Source organism: Calonectris borealis, chromosome 19 (genome assembly GCF_964195595.1).
Source record: "Calonectris borealis chromosome 19, bCalBor7.hap1.2, whole genome shotgun sequence".
NCBI lineage: Eukaryota > Metazoa > Chordata > Aves > Procellariiformes > Procellariidae > Calonectris > Calonectris borealis.
Genome location: NC_134330.1, coordinates 12,558,617 through 12,581,393, shown reverse-complemented (window position 1 = coordinate 12,581,393; position 22,777 = coordinate 12,558,617). Strand labels below are relative to the sequence as shown.

At 42.6% G+C, this 22,777-nt stretch overlaps 1 protein-coding gene across 1 annotated transcript in view; it reads right to left on the bottom strand.

Annotated features, from left to right (window-relative positions):
- The window catches only part of RNF43 (ring finger protein 43), a 61,538-nt gene extending 41,756 nt beyond the window's left edge, over positions 1 to 19,782 (bottom strand). The window contains exon 1 of the mRNA XM_075169053.1: positions 17,700 to 19,782. Coding sequence (XP_075025154.1) covers positions 17,700 to 17,936 — 237 coding nt within the window. The 5' untranslated portion in view covers positions 17,937 to 19,782. The remainder of the gene's footprint in view (positions 1 to 17,699) is intronic.
- Positions 19,783 to 22,777: the final 2,995 nt, after the last annotated feature.

Here is a 22,777-nt window from a genome sequence, read left to right as displayed (position 1 = left end):
TAAAACTCGTCTGCACACAAGACAACCTTTTGGAGGGACCAAGTCCAACAGTATGGACTGGATTCCCTGCAGAAATAAGCATCATCGCAGATCTTATTTTTCATTTGACTTCATGTTCTCCAATAAATGTAAGAAAACTATTCGTTTAAAACCAGCAAAGCAAGTCCCTCTTCTACACAAAATTTTTTACCCTAAGGAGATGATGACAAAACAAGCAATTTATGAAGGTAGGTACCCGTGCTGCTCAGTGTGCTGATGGGAGAGGTTCAACACTATCTCACACACTAATAAACAACGTAGAAGAGCCTACACAGAATTAAACTCTTGACTCAGGCTTTCATACTTCCTTTAAATCTGGCTCCAGGCTTTGATGTCAAATAATTAAACCGATCGCGCAGTTCAGCAAGGCTGGGGTTATCACTGGTATCCCTGCGGGAGGCCCCAGCAGAGGTGCAGCAGTCGCTCTCCTGCTGCCCTCAGACTGGTTTGGCTCATTCTCGTTAACCTCCCTTTTCAGCACGCTTGCAAGGTCACTGGACACCTTGGAAGAGTGAAGATGCAATACAATAATCTGTATTTGGTTGGCTCCAGACAGAATTACGCCTATATAAACGTTGACTGAACACTGTCCAAGTCAGGCTGAAATGGTATTACCAGGCAGTAAGAAGAAAGAGAAAAGGCATTATCAACTTGACTTTTGTTCAGTTATCCGAATTTACAACCTTGGCTTCTCATTTGATCCTGAACTTCCAGTCAATAACGGGCAAAAGTACATTGCATTCTTACGCTGCTACAAGGTAGCCATCTCCTCGCTCCTTGATGAGATTGCATCGCAGCGATCTAGGTATTTTCTTATCAGGCAAGATCACTACAGTGAACTCTGAGGATGCAGAATAAAGCTGAATACTTGCTTAGCTCATTTAAAAAAGCGTATCACATCTGGCTTCAAGAGACAAAATTTTTTCCCAGTTTATTTAATGTAGAACTTTAATTATTGCATTTTAGTCATAAATTCCTTGATGGTTTGAATCTTATATACACTGAAACCTATTTCTTTTTCTATGTTGCTCTGCAGCAAGTCAGAACAGTGGCAAACACTGAGTTTATAACACCTGGATTAAATTTTCGGGGGGCTAAATGTTTTCAGTGAAAGAACTTTGAAAACCTGAAAGAAATTCAATTCCCACTTCAGTGTTTGATGATGTCAAATTTCCAGGCATCTGCTAAGCATCTCTGTTTACACAGGTTGTGTCTTCGGGGAGTGAGTTCAGAGAAATTAGTGCTTTTTTTTCCATTTGATGCTCTGAGGAGCTTTTAATGAATCACCTGAGATGATAATATGATTAAGTGAGGGCTCTATGCACTGGTGTATGTGGGCTGTACACCGAGATCTTGTAATAAATGAACAGAAGAGCACAGGAAATCGGTCACTAGAGAAGGCAATTACTGAAATGAAGGGGAAATACACTAAGAGATGCTTATCTTGTTAAAACATGGTGGAAAACAAAGCAAAACAAAACAGTGAAACGAAGAGAAACCCAAGGATATCAGCTTACAGGTGCAGCCTGAGTGGAAATGACAGATATATTTTCCCTGTAAATATATCTGAAAGACAGTTGAATTCCTGAATTTACTCTGAGCTCTGGCAAAACACAACTGAATATCAAAATTTAAAGATGAAAGAGAAATTACTTTGAAAGTCAAACTCTGCCAGTGCTCACGGGAGTCTTCTGTGCAGAAATCAGCACTGGACTTGACCAATTCAAACAAGCTATCTTTTTTCCTATTAGATGACATTTTTGTTTTAAAAACTGTATGATTTCTATATTGCAAGTCTTCATCATTGTAGAAGTTACAGACACAATGACACAGAGTCCTTCAAAGCTGGGTGAACACATCACTCAGCTGGGCTTTGTTTCAACTGAGCATAACAAAAAGAATAACTTCTACAAAAACATTTAATAAACACAATATTTCAGTTAGTTCTGTACACTAGTATTTCCCGTTTCTCAACTGAAGAGAGAAAAGGAAATTTGGTAGCGATGCACTTTCTTAATGGACAATTCAGGTACGCGTAACAGCCAGCCTTCAAACACTTAGATGGACAAGACTCTACACACTTGAGTATCCACAGGTGAGGCATAAATCAGAATGGCATTCAGGATGCACATACATCGTTCTGGTTTCTTCACTCTGCTCTAATCACTTAAGTTTAATCATCTAAATTGTACCGAAATGACGTAATTTAAGAACTCCCTATTTAACTGGAAAAGTCAATCAAATGGTGAAACTTAGATTACTTCTTTCTGGCAATCTTGCTGTAGACAACACAAGTCCTGCACCATCATAAATAACATCAAAACACAGGCTTGCCACCGGCTCTGATGTCTTGGCCACATGGGAACAATGGACATTTTAGTACGTCCAGATATCGTCACAGACACTAATATAATACAGGAACGAAGAGCTCAGGAAATACTCAAAGGATGAGGGACTTGTACCCTTGAAAGCACCAACTCTGAAAACAACCAAGGGTCGATGAAAGGACAGTATCATGACAAAATAACAAACTAAATACGCTGCCAGTGTGATATCACGGTCAAAAGGTCAAATGTGATCCTCCGAGTACAATTCAGACTGAGGAGACGGAAGATCACAGCGATCGCCATACTGGATCAAAGGAAATCCTTAACATACGCCCAAACTACGGACTGGTTTGCACGGCCAAGAGGCAGCCAGACTGTTGTCCAGACAACGTGATCTCTCCACCAGGACACAGACAACCTACAATTCAACATAAAATCCTCCTAAATCTCCTTCAAACCTGTGCTAACACAAACACATCCCGAAAAAATCCCAAAAGGTCTTAAGTGTCAGTTAGCAGCTTTCACCGAGGTTCTACAGGACTTCTCAAGTCCTACATAAACTTTAGAGAAGCACAGGAATATTCACAAAACATCTACAGTTCTTCAGCCCACCTACTTAAATCCATGTACATACAGAGGCTTAACCAGAGTTTATAAGCTATTAAAAATCTCCCAAAGTTCTTAACATGGTCAACAGAATTAAATAAACATAAGGAAGTTTGCCTTCATGGAAACATCAGGCTTCTCAATACCGGCATTCATCTTGTTTACTCAAAGCAGTACGTCCACCCATAAACATCACTGGTTTCATTTCACCTTTTTTTCCCTCACTTCATAAATCATGGCACAAGGGTCAGATTACTGCTGTGGACGACGAAAAAAAGTTTCCCATCATTAAGCAATCTGCTTTGAGATGCACGTTGTCAATATGTATGTATTCAGTACAGTAAGCATGGATACACTCTTCTGTGTGGGCCTGCAGCTCATCCCAACCACAAGACTTCGGTGGAAGTGGAGAGAGCAGTTAATGTGGATTTGTACTATACACCTCAAAACAGCCCAATTACTATCACGTTATCTTCTTTTCTTCTTCAAATGACAATCCACATACATATTCAGAAGGTGAGTAACTCCAAGCAATAACTCCCTCTCTGTCTCTCCCCACAGGTGAGTGGGGAGGGGCGTCTCAAGCATTTGAGAGTTGTCTGCAAACCACAATCTGCCTAATTTGGCATCATTCCTGGAAGCATCTGCGATGGTATAGAGTTTAATGGAACTCCACATGCCAGCTCTGCAGGTGTCACGAATGGAGACATCCTCTGGAGAGGCTACTGTACAACTTGACCTTTGATGGAATTCACTGATGGCCAGAGGCACCAAACACTTAGGCGGTATCATAACATCTCCTGATACAATATGTTATGCAATTACCAGTATCACTGCACCTCTTTATCTCCCAGTTCATGATACAAATGAACAGAGGCCACCTGACGGGTTTGGTTCTGTGCAGACAGGAAGGAGATGGTCTGCTTGACATCAAATGTCTGAGGAGACATACCACTTTGTCCATGAAGGTCTGGGGTTCGCTGCGGGGAAAAGAAGGGCTATTTTCTGGCTCCAGTGAAACTTAGATATGACCTCAGGAAAGCATATGAGAAACCTTATCTGGGAAGGGGGAATAAAGACACTGGATGTTAGATATGTAGCAGTGGGTCTTTCTCACCCTCTGGCAGAACTTCTTGCTACCAGGGAAGTCACATTTAAGAACATGGTTAAAATAATAAACAAGCTGCCACAGGCTCATGTTGTTGCGCTGTCTGGATGGTGAGACCCTGCTTTAACATCCCATGCTGGGATAGAGGTCAACGCTCTTTTACCAAAGCTCCATACAGAATTCTAGGACCATGGGGTCAAAGAAAATGGTAAATCCCTCAGATGGACAGAAATACTTGCTCGGATATCTGCACTGATGTAATCTATACATTACTGCTCATTAGTCCCAGAGAACAATCCACAATCAGTGAAACACAGGTCTATGTAGGGACAAGAGGTCTAAGATCAGACAGACGTCTTCTAATAACCATTATCTAGCATCAAAATCTAGAGGTAGGAGTTCAGAGGACGGACTGGAGCAAATGTCTTGACTTCTGTGCGAGTCAGTCTAGGAGGACAGGCAAGCTCCTCTGATAACCCTGGCTTCAGTGTTTCCTCATCCTGTCCCAGCCAGCCAGAAGTCTGCAGGATTGCCACTAATGCATCTTGCCTTATCTTGCAGTAGGCTTTCAGGGGAAGAAGGATTAGACAGATATCAATTAATCCTTCCGACTACAGAACCAAGAATGTGTTTACCAGGAACCCAAGAAACAGGCTGGGCTATAGGCAATGGAGCCAGTACTTGTTGGCACCTGAGGAAAAGAAGTCAGTTTTGCACAAGCCCTATCTTCTGCAGACTGTCCCCTCAGACGTTATCCCACATTTCTCCTTTGTAGTCTGTCAGCTATTTGTTTAGCTGTCAGCTAAAACAGCTTTTTACCACTGATATATTCAGCATTCCCGTTGCTGGGTTCCCACCAGGCACACTAGATTCCCTGGCTGCATGGCTTCCGACAGAAAGGACGGGACGTCACAATATCTTCTTTGATATTACCTGAACATGAAGCTGTTAAGATGCAAAAGGTATGGTTGGCAACGGCTTGAAACTATTTCTAACTTAACACACCAACTGGTCTTCTTGGTGACCAAATACCTGATGTCCTAAGGTTACTGTGATTCACTCCCTAGGCAAGAAGAGAGGTATATATGCCAACAGACCTGTAAAAAAAATATATTCTCTAATGTGTAGAGAGGCTCTTACTTCAACCACAGGAATATCTGACTGTTATTGAGATAGGGTTATTATAAAGAGAAGCTAAATCCCAAGAGCATGTGCTCTACCCAAACACTCTGGTAGGTGTCAAAGATGCAGGCTCTGTCGCCTACAATGTACAATACACATTGGGAACGTGAGGAGGGATGAATACATTCAGTGCTAGTAAGCAGTCTATCTTGTGACAGAGGTCCTTGAAAAGGTCACCAAGCTCCAAAATTGAACAGCATACATCTGATTCTTGCTCCCTAGCACTGACTGGGTGCTGGGGCGTTGGCCCCAGGTGGGCGCCTAGTCTGTGCCCAAAATGGGGGAAGAGGGAGGACAGAAATGGCAGAAACAGGTGGAAGGAGTAAGATCTCTTGGTTATATCCTGAGATCTGGTGCACAGGAGCAGGATGTTGCAAGGTGCACTCGAAGGTTTAGATGTACAGAATTGCTAATAGTTTTGTCACAGGTTCTAGAATTCAGCGTTGGCTAATGCTGTTGGAGAGGAATGATATTCCTGATGAATGCACCCGCTATCGGGGTCTTTCTGCCAGTACCAAAGACAGGATTCCTAAAGAATATAAGCAGCACGTGAATTCTTCTGTGAGTTAAAGACATGGTGCATCCTACGAGTCTACACCCTTGAGGTCCTCACCCTTGAAGAACGTCTTCCATAAAGACATTTACCTCTTTAGGAAGACTAGACTTCTAAAGGCACGCTGGATGTACCAAGTCAGGAGTCACAAGAGACACACCTAGTGTTGCCTACGGGACCATTCTTGCTATTCCTGAAAACGATTTAGAGTTGGGGACGATGTCATCGCAATAGTAAGAGAAATATACTCAACTGAGCACCTAATCTAATCACAGATGGAGAGCATGCAGCAAACAAATAAAATTCAGTAAAATAATTCTATAAATATTACTTAACCACCCTGCTAGAATTTGGTTGCCCAAACTCTGAACTTTGCCAAAACAGGATATCCAAGCTGGGGTAGCATAATTCAGAAGAAATTGTCCATTCCAAGGAAGGTTGTCCATTCTGCAATGAAAAGGGCAAAATGCTCACAAAAATTGAGAGGTTTTCTGTTTGTTTCTTTATTTGTTTGGTTTTTAACAAGATCTTGAGAAATCCTAAAGTCATTTTGGTACACTTGCCAGACAGGAAGATAGGCTTTATTCCAAAGGGGCACAACAAATTTATGGGGGATGACCATCATGAAGAGTCCAAATGTAGCTATGAGGCTATTAAAGATGAGAATTAGTAGTGAAGGCTTACAACCAAGAACTTCCACATCTCGTCCTATGTTCACGAGATACGGCCAGCCTGCCCCTATCACATATGGGACTGTCTGCCTTGTTGCCATTGGGGTTGAAGTTACTATGCTATTTCTCAAGGAATACAGGATTTTCCTCTCCATCACTTATGCGTTTCAGGCTGTAAGTGAGCAGGGCATGGCTGGATACAAAGATGGACAAGTAAGAGTCAGAACAAACAGAGTCACTCGAGCCATTCTGAGAAGCAGGCATTGCTCTGAAAAATAAGAACCTATAGCAACATTTGGGTTGATATTTCATTAGGTGAGTAATACTGCATTAAAGAACAGACGAAGGCAGGGGCATACATGACTAAATTACAATGGTTACTATCCCATCAACAGAGCACACGCAGATTGAGGGTGACGAGGGATAAAAATGGTACACCCAAGAAGATATGAAGGCCGAAGGGTCAAGGGCATCGAACGCTGGTTAACAGCACCCGTTGAGAGCTACATGTTGAGGAGATTTGCGACAATGGATCCCAAGGAACTGCATGGTGCCTTCTAAGTGAGTGAATAGCTGAGCTCCAAGTCAGTAACGGATGGTGAAGGATGTACTTACCGCAGGTTTTCCTCAGAGACTTGCCCAAACAGAGCAGAGGTGGACTGGAAGGGCTGGTGCTGAAGGTGGTGGGCCTAACAGCTGAAAAGGTGTTCTGTAGAAGATGAGAACACAAGAACAGCAGTGTGGATTCGGACCAAAGGTCCATCTATCCCATGATCTTTGCTTTGACAGTTGCCAACAATGGATTTTCGAAGAAGTAAGAACAGGACAAGCATGTAGGGCTTCTCCCCAGGACACTCTCCAAGCCTCCAACAAGCTGCATTTCACTGCAACTTCCTGAAGCAAAGTGGTACTAATTTGTTATTTAATAGCTATTGATGGAGTCTTCTCCCATTCATTAGTTCCAGCTGTTTTTTGAACCTCTGTAAACTTTTAGCATCCAGAGCAGTTCCTGCAGCAAGGAACTGTTCAGGTTAATTGTACAGTGTATGAAGAGCACTTCTTTTGGTCCTTTTGAACCTGGCTGCTACTAGTTGCTTCATGCGATGTCCCGTTGTTTTCATATTGAAAGAGACTATCAGTCAATCCCTATTCACGACTCTCTAGATCTTTTTCATTTCGCCCTTTGGCTGCCTCTTTTCCAGCCAGAGGAGTATTAGTCCAGTTGGTTGTTCCTCGTATGAAACACATCTTATACTTTTTCTTATCCCCATGTTCTTCTCCAAGCCTCTTCCAATACTGCTACATCTTTTTTAGAGGTATGGGGAATGGAACTTCACACAGTATTCAACATGTGGATGTATCCCGGATTTCTACAGGAGCTTAAAGATATTCTCTGTTTTATTCTCTCTTTTTTTCATTCCTAATGTTCTCTTTGTCTTCATGACAACCACCAAGTACTAAGCTGACGCTTGCATGGAACAATCTATTATAATCACAAGATACAGTTTCTAAGTGGTAATGGACAGATCAGAGCCCAGCACCTTCATGTAAAGAAATGACTGATTTTTCACGTGCATCTCCTTACAGTATTTAATCTCATAAGGTTCTCCTGCAATGCTTCTTAGCTGATCCTTGTCTTCATTAATTCAAATTAGTTAACGTATTGGAAGCTCTGAAATGTTACCAAGCACTCAGTTTCCATGTGCTTCTTAGACGTACAGGACAGCATGGCTACCAGCACACGTGCCTGCAGAGCTACAGTCATCAGCTTCTCCCACTGTGAAAATCTGCCAGTTATTCCTACCATCTGCTTCTTATCTTCTAATAATTATTTATCCAGGAGCCTCCTTCTTATTCCATGTCTTAGCTTCCTTAAAAGCCTTTGCTGAGGGACTTCTGGCATTTTGGAAATTCAGCTGGACCTACCCAACTGATAGATTTGTTGACTCCTTCAATCCACTTATTACACTCTGCATCATAGTTTCTACCAACTTACAGCATGCTGGTCTGGGCTTTCGCGGGTGACTTGGAGCCCATAGAAAAACTGGTATCACATCAGCCACCTTCCAGTGATTTTAAACAAGAGTTCACATGCATAGTTAATAGTTCAGCGATTTCATCCTCCACAACTCTTGGGTGAATACCACCTGATCCCAGCGACTGATAATGTTAATTCTGTCTATCATCTACATCACCATCTCACCTACAGACATTTCAGCTTGAGACAGATGAAAGCACAAAAAGAATCACATTCATTTTTCTGCTATTGGTTTAGCTGCTCTAAGTGCATCTTTTATATTTAAATTTTGTACAGGTCCTACAAATTGTCAGGCAAGCTTTCTGCTTCTGATGTGACTGAAAAGAATCTATTATTAGTTATTTTATCATTTGCAAGCTATTTCTGGTTTCCTCTTCTCACTGTGTTTTAGCTTGTTCCTCTTTTTCTCATTTTACCAAAATTTTTGCTTTTTCAGGGTGCTTTCACCTACTTTCTTACCCTTATGTTTAGGTATGCTGATATCCTTTTATCATTTTCAAGTATTTCTTGAGAGGTACATTTGATCTTAATTCCTACTGTAGTGTCCTTAAATACCTTCACGCCAACTGCAAGGATGTAACCCTTAGTTGCCCTCTCAACTTCTTTTTAACAAGCGTATTTGATTTCATGTAACTCCCCTTTCTGAATTAAAACACAACTGTGGACGACTTTTTGGCCTCTCTCTCAACATCTTTACAGGAACAAAGTACATTATTGTCACTGTTACAGAGCAGCTTTTCAAAAGTAAGGTTTTGAATGAGGTCCTGGAACAGGCCGAGGCCAGCATTGCTTCTCCCCTTCTTGGTGCCCTGTCCAGCAGCTCCCTGAAGTGTCATGGATGCAGCCGAAGCTTCCCACAACCGCTGCGTTTCCTGCCCCTTGATCTCCCACAGAAGTTACCGGCCCGTTGAAGGCTCTGCAATGTCATGTAGACCCAAGGTGTTCCACTCAGGTGTCTTCAGCAAGAGAAAGTGATGGCTGGTTTTCTCAGGGAAGAAAAGTCTCTGTTTTATGGAGAAAGCAACCGTGAAAGAGGCAGACAGCGATGGAGCACGAAGACACGGGCTGGCACCAACTCAGGCCACAACCAGGTGCTCCTGTCAGAAATGGCAGACGGTGATTTCTCAACCAAGAACCTACACAAATTGTTTTGATGAACTTTTCAAACATGGGGCTTACAGGACCTGCACGTTGTACAAGTACATGGGATTCGTCCATCACCCAAACAAATCAGATATCTGCATCTCTCATGGCGGTATGTACTTCTACAAAGTTTACAAACAACAGCCGCCTTCCTCTTTAGAGACGAAACAGATGTCAGAGGTACTCTGAAGGAGGTAACAGAAAGACCAGATGATCACAGAGAAGAGTGGAGGAGGGCAAAGTGTTAGAGGCAAATGATGCCAGGCAACAGCTTAAACCATTTTGTGCATCAGTGACCAAGAAGACCACATACAGAAAAATAACGAGAATAAACATTGTTGTGAGAAAAAGTAAGACGAAAATGTAAGGGGCAAAGATAAAAGAAAGAAACTTCAGAGAGTAGATGAGTAGAAAAAAATAGCTGAGGGGTACTATATGACCTGGGATGTCTTTATGCTTATATGAATGAGACCAGACGAAATAGAGGGTAATGGGGAGGACAGAGACAGGAGTTTTGTGGCCCTAGGGAAATGTTTAGACAAAAGTCTCCGGCATGGACATTCAGGGACATATGTGCACCCACAGCATGGCTGCAAATGAGGACTACCGTTCAAATAAGACATCTATGGAACGAAAGAGTAACTGAAGTACAGCACGACAAGTGGACAGAGGGGGAACTCTTATCTCTTCAGGATCTTTGTGAGGTTCCGCTTATTTTGGAATAAAACTGTCTTAGTAAATAAAAATTATTAAGATAATTTTGCAGGTAACATGATTCAAGACTGAAGCAACACATACACATATGTCAGCTCTCTTACTGCTTTAAAACATAGTCAACATAGGGTTTGTGAAGCTCTATTTCTACGCTGGATGGTGGTCTAAAGAGACTAACTCGCTAAGCATTAACTTCTAATTCAAAGTCCCAGGAATTGCCACCATGCACTCTGTTATTTGACTTTCATATCCTTAAAGATGTTTCCTATATTTAAACAATCCAAAAGCAATATTAACATTTCACCCAAGATCCTGCACAAAATTCAACTAATGAAAGAACCAACATTCCCCATTCACTACCCAGAATATCTCAAGTTGTCTCTTCTGATCTACCATGTGGCAACCTCCCCAAATCCTTTTTCAGCTACTGTCTTCACTACACCTGCTGTGCCCTAATATTGGGCTTTTTGGCCTTTGTAAGAAAAACCTCTTCACGTCTGTAATAGACTGCAGTGCTATTCATTTTTCATATCTGGATCCAATTCAATGCCGATGTCTTTCTCTCAGAGTTTCTGCAGTGGATGTATCCCTTCTACAGCGACGCACCAGCAGTCTTGAGCAAATCCACCTAGCTGAACAAAGACCCCATGAAGTGCTTTAGAAGTAGGAGTTGACATTCTATTCTTTCATGTAATTTTCAACTGGAATTCACATACCATTTGCCAAAACAATAGCAAATTTAATCCCCAAACTGCTTTACTTACATTTGAAATGAACACATATCATAAATGAGTTTGGTACAAAAACTTTTAATCTGTTTCATAGAGTTTATGGCCAGAGGAATTAACTCAATGACGTCACAATTTCTGTGTATGACAAACCATTACATTTCTGCCACTATCCTGATAGTGAGCACAGTAATACGCATTAGATTAACCCATTTGATCACTGGAGACCAAATTACTGAGATGGAGAACAAAAGAGAGATCAAAGGGCCACTAATGCCCTTAACTAACCCCTTTAGGGTTAGGGAAGTGATGAGGTGAGAATACATCCGTTGATCTAGGCAGATGATTCATGTCTCAAGCTGCAGAGGAAGAGGATACACACCCAAAATGTCTGATAATTTGAACAGGGTGGCTGCAGGGGGGAAGAGAGTCTTCCACTTAAATCTGGCGATCTGTTCCATCTTGTGCACGGGAGTAACCCATACAACCTAAGCACTTGTGAAACAATATTCTCTCTACTACCCTTGAACACTGACCCATATGTTTTAGCACCTTGTTTCGAGGTAAGGCCAATCCCTGATGCGCCTAAAAAAAAGGTGAAAAGGTCCCAAGATGACTCTTGGCCAACTCCCGCCTGACCCGTGCTGGCAGCAAGCCCAAAGCTCCGAAGCATGAGATGTGATTACGATTCCTTAACGCAGACTGAAAATGTTATGGGCAAATGAAAGGCAGTACAACGCTTCCTGTTCTTTACAGCCACTGAAATAAGGGAAAAAGAAACAAATATTTAAAAAAATAAATCACAGAACTCAAAGACAGAAGAGACCACCATGACCATCCATGCCACTTATGCCTACTTTATACCCTCTCCTCCTGTCTATATCTAATCTCAAGACCTAGAATGGAGGGAAGCCCAAAAGGGTGATAAAATATGAATGTGCATTGCTCAAGTGTGATATATACCCCTGCACTGAGGTTCGGCTTACAACTCTGCTTTGTTTGCAAACGAAAATTTCATATATTTGACTCTTGGCAACCCCTGTAACACAGATTTTTATGATACTGAAGACAGACAGACCTGAAGATCAAACTACACTACACATTTTCCATTGCACTTATTTGTTACTTTTTTTCCTTTTAGGTCAAAACTTGCTTGTTTTCAGACTAAGACTTTTGGGGGAAGTCCACAGAAAGCTTTTAGGCATGTTTGAGAGCTCTATGCATGGAAAAATACAGAGATATAATACGTAAAAATGCATGCCAATTTTTGTTCAAGATAAAGTCTAATAAAACAATCATACAAAGTTTGTGACATTTGTATTATTTTGATAATTCTGGAAGTTTTCATTTAAAAATAATGAATTCGTATGCAATTCAAAACAGCCTTCCATAATCTGCACAAAATGCCTACCAAACCTTTACTTTTATGGAGGCACAGAACAAGAAGTAATTTCTCTAATGGTTCAGAACCGTTCAGCCCAAAAATTCAGCCTGGCTACAGCCAAGAGCAATGACTGAGGCCCATTTCCCTTCTCCTGTAATCTCACTCCTCTGCCAGCTTATCTTTGGGAAATGTCCACTTGCTCCTTGGATATATTCCAGGACGGGTGTGCATGGCCAGAAGTCCTCTGTTGACTGTCACTCACTCCAACCCTGTTGATTTAGCCTTCTGACTATGTATCTTTGCCCTGCTGCAGTTGGGTTTGTTTCTCCTATTTATGCCTGCCCCATGTAATTTCTTGGGCCTCCACATCCGTGACCTTTTTAGTACTGAAAATCTTCAGTTCAGGATGTGTCATAAATAATTCTACTGGGACAACGACCAGCACCAGATGGTGGACTGGGGAGATGGAATATTTAGGTTTAAAGTCCTTCAAACTCCTTCTTAAGCAGAGAACAGTTTCCCACCACGTTTTCTGGATCAGGAAAGGAGAAGACACACCATGCAAAGCTCCAGCTCAGCCTCTGCATATGCTCAAGAGAGGGATGGAAGTTCAGAAACAGCCTCTAAGCTCAGCTTTTTCTAGCAGCTAAGTCTAGCTGAGACTCCCTACTCTGCATCTGGATTTTAATGGCTCACCTTTCAGATACACTTAAATCCTATACTAATACCATACTAATCTGCACTGCAGGTTGTACTACATACTATGCCAATCCTATACTAATACTATACGTGCAATTTTTAAAAGATCTGTTTGGCCCAAAAGGTTTCTTGAACACTACCAATGTATTTGTATTGGGTTACTACTGCCTTTTTGATTCAATGCTTTGTATGTTTCCCAAGACTGCTTTTACTTTCCTGAGTAGTATCTGTGTCACATCTAAAGATTTTTTTTTTAAGCTGTAAGAGCCATTTGTCTCACTGTTTCACTTTAGTGCCATTTCCCATTCTAAAGGTTAGTGTCAGAGTTCCACTTTTTGGTACTTAGGCAATGAATTTTATTATGCTGCAGTCAATACAAGTGGCTCAATTATTGCTAGCTTTTGAGCCAGTTCTTGCGCATTACTTAACACTAAGTCAAGAATATCTTTCTGTGTACTCTAGTACTAGCTGTTCCAAGAGGCAGAAATTGCTTCTTTGAACTTACTCTTATTGTGCTATCTGACCAGTTTATTCACGGTAATTTAAGTCCCCATTATCATTTGGTTAGACTTTCCCACTTCTTTGATCTCTGTCAACATTATGCACTCAACATCCTCTTGTTGATCCAGGAGCTAGTAGTATAGAAGACTACTAATATATTTACTTACTTATGGGTTGGGAGCGTAACCCTCTATAAGCAGTTAAGTAGGCGATTATAATTCTCCAATAGCACTATGCATTACAACATTGGAAACACTCTCCATTTCTAGGATGATCATGTTGGGTTCATTGTAGCAATTTCAAGGGTTAATTATCATTGCTGTTATGAACACGCACCACGCTTCTTTTCTGAATATACCTGTGTTTGATTTTCAGCTTCTGAATTGTACACAACACCTAAAAAATGATGATTCAGGAACCTCCTCTAATTCTCACTCATTCCACCCTAAATTGAAGATTGACTTTAAAAATAATGCTTTTTGAAGAATTTATTTCTTTGGGGGGAGATGAAAGAGGATAATCCTTGCTTTTGGGGTTCAGAGCCTTTAGGGAGCTTGTTCTCAAGGTTTTTTCCTGCAGTCGTAAGTTAAAACAATGTGCTCAGTGGACAAATGAAAATTGACTTTCTCCTACAATCACCTAACTATGTAACTGCTAAGATTATACGGAAATGAAACAAAGTATTGTGAGACTTGCGAAAAAATAATGCATATTTGGAAAACTGATTATATACTTTTGCCTGCTAAATAAGAAGACTGTTCCACTGTTCTACATATCTACATGTTGTTTCTACGTGTAGGCATATAAGGTGATTAGTGATTGATGATTGCTTTGCCTTCTCTATAGTAAATACAGTAGTTTGAGTTTATCTATCTCTTTTTAAATACCATGGTTTGGGACTTTTCAGAAGTCCAGGCTACTGCAGTAAGCTCAACAGAGATGTAAACTTCCAGCCATTTGGAAACTGCAGACTAGTTCACAACACTACCTCTCCTGCGTTAAGCAATAGTTAATGCTTAGAGCATGTGCTATTGGAACAAGCTTGAGCTCTGAACAAGCTTGAAGACGATTTCTGTAAGAAGTCTAAGGTGTTGGTTTTTTGACCTATAAAGTCTTAAGTGGCTCTGCCTACTTGAGAAATTCCTCTCCCTTTGCATCATACTGGGTCGTGCGGAGTGCCGGAGGTAACGCTGCCTGGGTTAAACTGAAAGGGGTGGATGGCAGGCACATCCCGGGCAGCTGCCCGGCACCCACCTGCTCGCCCACCGCTGCTCAGTGACCTGCAAAACTGAAAATCCCAGAAGAACCGGTCACAGGGGCAAGGGGTGTGAGGAAGAATTCGACAGTCGGGTTATTTTATTATAGGTAAAGAAGATATTTTTAAAGTTAGCTTCTAAGAACTTAACACACTGTGATCAAAGTCCGTTTCTGTAGATGAACCTAGAGAATACGGCAGGGAGAAATGAAACCAAGAAAATGTTCTGGTAGAATTACATTTGGTGAGGCTCCATCACTTACGTGCAGGATTTTCTATATTAAATTAAGAATGTATTTCTAAAAATATATTGGCCAGAACACTGTGAAGATAATTATAAGTTAAAGAGACCTTTACTTGAATATAGGGCTAACTCTGTACCACTTATCCTTAAGCAATCTTATTCTACCACTGAACTAAGAGAGCTTTGCTTTGAAAACAGGACTGGGCCATCCACTCTTTTCCAAGCTAAGCTCTGCAGTTTGTGTTCTCCTGCGACAGGCATGAGGGCTGACTGCGTCTTACAGCGTCTGACATAACCAAGACGACCTATCCAAAAATGGTGTAAAAACTAGAGTTCTCAACTCACCAACTGTAAACAAAACTGTTATGTACCTAAATTACACATAAAGAACCAATTGTGCAGGTATGTGTGAACAGGCTTAAGTTTATTTAAATAAGAGTTCCAATGACATCAAAGTTAAGCATGTGACCTAACATTTTTGCAAGACTGGGATGTTGACAACTACATGTAAAATGAGATGTCCCAATAAAGCCTAATTCAGGTGTACTTAATATCCGACTATCTAAATGCGAGCTAAAAATAGTTCCTCACATTAATTTCTTCCTTATTTTGCATCTTAACAGTTACGGCTCTGATTCCCTTCTCTTTCCAGAGGCAGGAAACCACTGCAGGATCAGGACCCAAACAATTTTAAATGGCATTTTATATTCCAAGTTTCGATATGTAGTGGCAGAATTAGAAACTGCACCGTAAGATATACACGAGAGAGGTCATAGGTACACTTGACTAAGCTTTCCCAGAGCACAGTGCCTGGCACCGGGCAAACATCCTGCTGCAGAAGGCACAGCCTGACCCCCCCATCCCGACGCTGCCGTCTGAAACCAGACCCGGATGATTTTCCGCAGTGGGTTCAGTGGGATGCGGAATAGGAACGATAACCTGCGCACACATGTGGCGGAATCAAGGCCTAAAAACATCTACAGCGCAGGTCAGTATCTGTGTACACAAACTCAGCAGATTAGATTAGTGTTTCCCCAACCCTCTCCACTTTGAGGATGATTTTTAAAGGATGAAGTCCATTTGTAAACCTGACACTATTCACAGCTTAGTGTTCAAAACATCTCGTTTGTGCTGCTGTGACGGCAGGCATTACAGAAATCCCACTTTGCATCACTGCATTTGGTTAAAAACGTCCACACATCACACAATAGAGGTTATCATCGTCTCATTTTGAAAAGGTCCACGCTCTATACTTTGTGCTCAGTTGCAACACCACTGTAGTTTTTGTAAGGAATAAATATTGACTTTTCTGGACATTGCCTCATGACAGAACAGGACCTTGAGTACATTTGTCTAAGATTTTTTTTTTAGCCTGGTAATATAATTTTATAGCTTTCATTCTGAGTAGTCCAAAAGGTATGGAAAACCAGGCTTTATAAATGTCACAAATTGCCCACTTTCATTTTCAGACAGGTGACCGTGTTCTAAAGCTGGCTCAGCTGTATTTCTTTTCTTATAAGACTATAGAAAATTTATTGCTTTAATTTAAATTTCCAAGCTACAAATTTAATTAAGATTACAACATACCACATTTGGAAAGTCAAGACTGGAAAAAGGCATGCAAAAATTAAGATTTAATATTAAGGCAGGCTATTTTGTCATTTTTTGTTTTCAGGAATAAAGCACATGACTGCCAAGCAAATTACCAACAGAAATGAGTGAGTACACACCAGGTCTGAAGAAACTGAGCTCAAAACTTTGCATATGCAGGAGATCGGTCTGTTCACCGAATAGCTCAGCTCTGCCTCTTAGCAGCATCTGCACCTCACGGCGAGATGTTCAGATGCTCTCTCCTTAGTAAAGGTCAGAAACCAGCCTTAATTTCATTTATAAAAATACATGGTGGTGACACCACAGGAACCACTGTATGGGTAAAATTCAACTTTCGGGTACAGGCAATACACAAGACAACAACGAGCAGGGTCAGTAATTCTGGTGGGCAAAGTCTGGATGTGTATTTTACCTGTAACAGAACCCCAGCTATCAGCAGAGGTGTGTAGAAAACCTTACGGATTTCACACACACACAAAAAAATCATGTTTTCTGTCAGATGTTTAGTGTCCCAACATGTGACCCGACACACTCAGCTTTGTAACATCAATTCAGATACGTAGTAATCTTCATGGGATCAGCCGACCACATCCAAAATTCAACATTAATACAAGCTCAGCTACAGATTGTGACCGAATGAAGGATCAACCATTTGCACAATCCCTGCTGCCTCAAAACAGCGTGCAGGGCTGGGGAGCAGAACACAAAGGAACAAAACACACAGGTGGACAGCTCACATAAAAAATGCCTCGTTGCTTCGGTTATAAATCTGCAGTCGGGAAATAAGACCAAATGCATTGCGCTGGGAGCTGAAGCAGCAAGGGGAGAAACAGGGGGGAAGCATGGGAGTGGGAAGGTACGGCAGATGGAGTTGGATAAAATAAAGCTGCTCTTACCTGGAGCAGTTTTCCTTCGGCTGGAGTCACCTCAGCAACGTTTGCAAACTCCCCTTCCAGTATGATTGGCTCCACTTTCAGGGGGATCACCCGAATGATGGCTTTCTGCGCCGCCGACCTCTCCGACTCGACCGCCGCCGCCAGCGCCAGCCCTGTGTGGCCCAGTCCTGCCTGCAGGGTCGCCATGAGCAGCCAAGGCCAGAGGACAGCCAGCTGCAGCTGGGGGCCAGCACTCATGCTACCAGCTGCAGCAGCGGGCTCCGGCCACACATACCGCTCAGGAACGCGTCCTCACCCTGCGGCGGGCTCCAGCCGTCGGCAAAGCTCGTCGGGTTTCCGAGCGCGCGGTCCCAGCGACGGGGAGGCGGGAGGAAGAGGAGAGAGGGGCTCAGTCACCGCCAGCGCTGCTTACCGGACAACTTCTCCGGTTCTTGCCATCACCGCCTCTCTTCCTCGGTGCCACGTGCTCAAAGGCCGCTGGGAGCTCAAAGGCATATTTTAAACAAACAAACTAAAAAAAAAAAATCCTAAGTTATGAGTCCTTCCTCCAGCAGATAAATCCGGAAAGATCAGCGAAACAGGTTGCAAGCAAGAAATCAGTTCAGATATACAGGAACACCAGGGAGCATGAGGAACTCGTCAGTCCCACAGAGACGAGGCACGGGGAGATCTCCCCACGGACGTGGTGTCCTCGTGTCTCCTGCCCAAGAGTCAGGAAGATCCACAGGTTCAGAACATCCATCTCAAACACCCTTCAGAGACCCCTCACCTTCTTGCCAGCATTTCCCACAACATAAGCTCAAGTTCTTCACCTTGAATGTTATCTGCAATTATCGGTATCCTTCTGAGAAATTATGCAGGAGGTATTTCTTGAATCTATGGTGAAAAGAAAGTTTGCTTCTGTACTGTTCTCTTCCAAATTGAGTTGATCCCTTCCATCCTTCTCGTGCCAGAAGTGCTTCATTCAAGTTTGGAGATCAACTTTACTTTTCTCCTAGCAATCCATGTTCAGAGCTGTGGGTGCAGTTCTCGAGGGTAATTAATAAAGCACGGAGCTTGTCTTCATAGTTTCAAGTTCCCAGGAAATAAAAAGGCCCCAAAACACTTTAGAAGTTTAGACACCAAGCCAAACAGGTATCAAGCAAAAAGTTACAGCATATCTGGTTTCTCTCGCACTATTTCTGTGCACGCCTGAGTTCCGGTATGACCACTTCCAAGCACACATTAAGAAAACCCCAACTAAAGGCCCCACAAAATAAAATATAAAGTTCCATGGTCTGCCCAAAGGTCACATGAAACGTATCGAAGAGTCTTCATAACTGGGAGAATTTAGGCAGAGGATATTTTCAATTAAAACCAAAGTTAGAGTGATCACACAGCTATGAAGAGAAAAAGTGTTTTTTAAAAAAAAAGAAAAAAAGATCTGCAAACCTGTTAGGCAGTCTGCCTGCTGGAGTCTGCAGGGCCGGGATGGATGGAAATGTTGCTGTAAATCCTAGGCAAAAGTTATTTCCAGTAGCTTAAGAAAAATGTGTGGGTCTGGTGATGTTTGGTTTTGGTCTTTTTAAAAAAAAAAATTAAAAATTTGGTATTGATAATTAAAAAAAATATTAAAAAAGAAAAGAAATCTTTCTCCCACACATGCAGCAGGCAGGTAGGTGCGAGCGGAGCTCCACAGCCCGAAAGAGAATCCAGCAAGATCAAAGGGAGAAAATTACTGCAGACAGAAAGCTCCTGGGGCAGGCATGGCTGAAAGTGAAGTGTCCGCATGTAATCGACAGACCTGAGAAAGAACCCGAAAACACTTCGGAAAAACTCCTTTAAAACACCAAAGTCTCTCCTCTCGCCGCAGCAAAGGCAACTGTCGGCTCTAAGCGCGGGGAGCACGAAGGAAAATAAAACCTGGAACATCAGCAGCGACCCGGCAGCGAAGCCCGGCAGGCTGCCTGACCATTATCGGGCAGGCGAATCACTCCAGCCGGCGCAGGGGCTGCCAGCCGCCGGACAGCCCCGAGAGCTCCTGCGGAAAAGCCTTTCCTCCCGAAGAGAAGCTGAAACTCGCAATAAATACTTCAGCCGGACCCCCGGAGAAGGCAGGCTGCGGCTGGCCGTGTCCTCCCCCGGGACGGCCGGCGCTCTCCTACCTGCTGACACAAAGTGAGGGTGGAGCAGCCGGAGCCGCCGCCCCCCCGCGGGGCCGGGACCGCGGGCTCCCCCTCCCGCCCCGCCGCCCGCCTGCAGCGGGTGCCCGGGCCTGGCGAGGGCGGAGGGGCACGGCGGCGAGCGCCGAGCGGCAACGGCCCAGCGCCGGCCCGCGGCGGGCGGGCGGCCGCTCCCCGCGCCGCAGCCGCCCGGTTCATGGCAGCCGGGTGCCGCCGGCCCGGGAAGGGCTCCGGCCGTCTCCCGCGCCGCCTTTCTTCGGCTCTCGCTAATTTAGATTCAGTCGCCCTTTTCGAGTCGCTACTGCGAGGAGGTTTCAGGTCAGGCTGATGTCAGAGGTCTGGAATTCAACTGTTATTCTCCTCTGACATCACTGAGAGGTGAAGAATACTATAGGTCAGACCTATAACCTCAAAGAAAGGTTGCAACTGGAAATCTGTACGTCGGCATGTGATGGAGCGGTGCTTCGCCAGGGCACTCAGAACTTAACGCAAAAACAACGCGCCGCGCACAGAAAGCGGAGGATCCATCCAGCTGTTCTGGGAGTCGCTCGCTGTCGCTCCCGCTGCTCCTGGAAAAGCGCATGCGGGAAAGCGAACAGATTAATGAGCGTTTTTTTGTTACACATGCAACCAACTAATCCCTGGAGTCACTCCACATAAATTAATAAATTACGCAAACGAAGAATTGGTCCGCTTCTTCTTAAACTTGTCCATGTGGTAATGGTTATTTGTTGATAAAAGTGTCAGCAAGAACTACTGAAACATGAAGCATTTTCTTCCACTATGATACTCTATCATTTGTGATTTAAAACACAGAGAAAATACAAATGCAACACCCATTTCAGTTTAAAAGTTTAATTTATTGCAGATTGCTGCAACCATGCTGCCTAAGCAGGGGTATAAAAGAACATCCTCGAGGTAAACCAAATCCCACTCTGCTCCCATTAAGAAGAATATAGTTAAAAAGTCTTGTTACAGAAGTTACTTCTTACTGTTTACTGACTGAACTACATCCACGTTAAGGTGCTGAAATGCTAGACATTCAATCTAGAATTACCTGAGACTTGTGAGGCCTTGTGCAATATTATACTGATTTCCTAAAGCAGCGAGTGCCCCTTCTCCTGTGCTCTCTCACAGCACGTCGGTGAGTTGGTTACGGATAAATAGAGTTTACATGCATGTGTATTCTGAAAGTGCAGTACTGCAGGAGATCCAGCTCCATAACCTTTTAAAATTAGCATATTAAAAAATTCTAATACTAAGATTTCATCATTTGTCTTTAGAATCATAGTGCATTAAGACACTGAGGCTCCCCTAACTTAAATCTCCGAAAGTATCAAATCTTTTGGTGGTACACAGGAGCAAGAAAGGTAAGCTAAGAAGTTCCCTTTGTATTTTGTTTGAATTAAAGAGGTAGCAACTCCAGTTTGATAAGGCTGAATTCCTCCATCTCCTTACACCTTGAAGCCAGGAAGGCTAGACCGATGCTCTCAAACCCTGTTACTGTTCATGGCACAAACTACCACAGGACGTACAGACCGTCTGCTGTTTCCACATTATCCAACGGTCCCCAGCCACGTCAGCTGGGGAGCGCAAAACCAAACTCAGGTGACAAAGCAGCAGCAATGTTATCAAGCATCTTTTCCTTTTAACTACCTGAATACTCTCATTCATTTAGAAATGCTTTCCACACCATTTCATTTGAGGAGGAGGATTTGAACGTAGCACCCAGCCTTTCACTACTCACGTCAACTGGAATTGCACTGCACATATGTAATATACGATAAAGAATAACAAATCTGAGGACAATCAGTATATGGTAACGCTCTCACTCGGCCTACCTAAAAGCATCCTCAGATTGCATTTGTCTAGTTTGGACTGTTGATGAATAATTATAGGTTTCGCCTCAGTTCATCCTACCGCTCAGTGTTCGCTTAGGACATCCTGACTGTAGCTGGAAGCTACACAAAGCTCTGGAGGGCATAACTGAAGTGGTCCTGACAAATTCTCTCTGCTCCTTTCTTGTGCATTTTGCTCAGGGCTGGCTCTAATTAATTATAAAAGAAGTACGAACATGCATGAAGCAATTAAACTTACGTTTAAGTGCTCTTCCACATGTATTTCCCTAACACCACAAATATAGAATGTGCCCCCTTTATTCTTCAAACAGTATTTTAACATAAATCCAATGCATAGCTATTAAAAACTTAAGACCTACTATCAATGTAAATACAATCATATTTTAAAAGTTGAACATTTATTTTGAAGACCTATTTAAAACAAAGTACTAAAACAATAAATAACTTATCGTTACAGATACCATTAGAATCAAAAGAAAATTATTAAAAGAGAAGAAATCCCCATTAATGTAAAAGATCAGCAGCTGTCATATGTAATGGATACCCACCAGAAAGGATACACTTGCTGCTGAAACAGAGCATTGGTTTAGGAAGGAAGAGCATTTCCTGGTTAATCACTCAGAAAATTAGCTCATCTTTCCTATAGCTGCTCTCCTGAAATCCCTGACCCATTCTGGCCTAGAATCTTGTGACTTTCCTACGCTTTTGTTTCATACACAATTCCCAGTAAAGGGCCACAGTATGACTTCAAGCACAGACAGTGAGAGCACCAAACACCATCTACGCCGAGTATACTGCAGCTTCCAACAATGTTAAATAAAAAGATTGCAAATACAGCACTAAAAACAATTTGTTTCCCAATACGAAAGATTTGAGAAAGTTTTTAAGGCTTCCTGTTTACAAAAAGTTCAGACTTTCCATATCTAAAGAGTACAAGCAGCTAAGTAATTACTTCATATTAAATACTCTGACCACTAGATGCTTTATAACTTGACAGGTAGAAAATGTAATGGAAGAGGTGTAAAAAATGGAGCGACTAATACCCTACGAAGTTAAA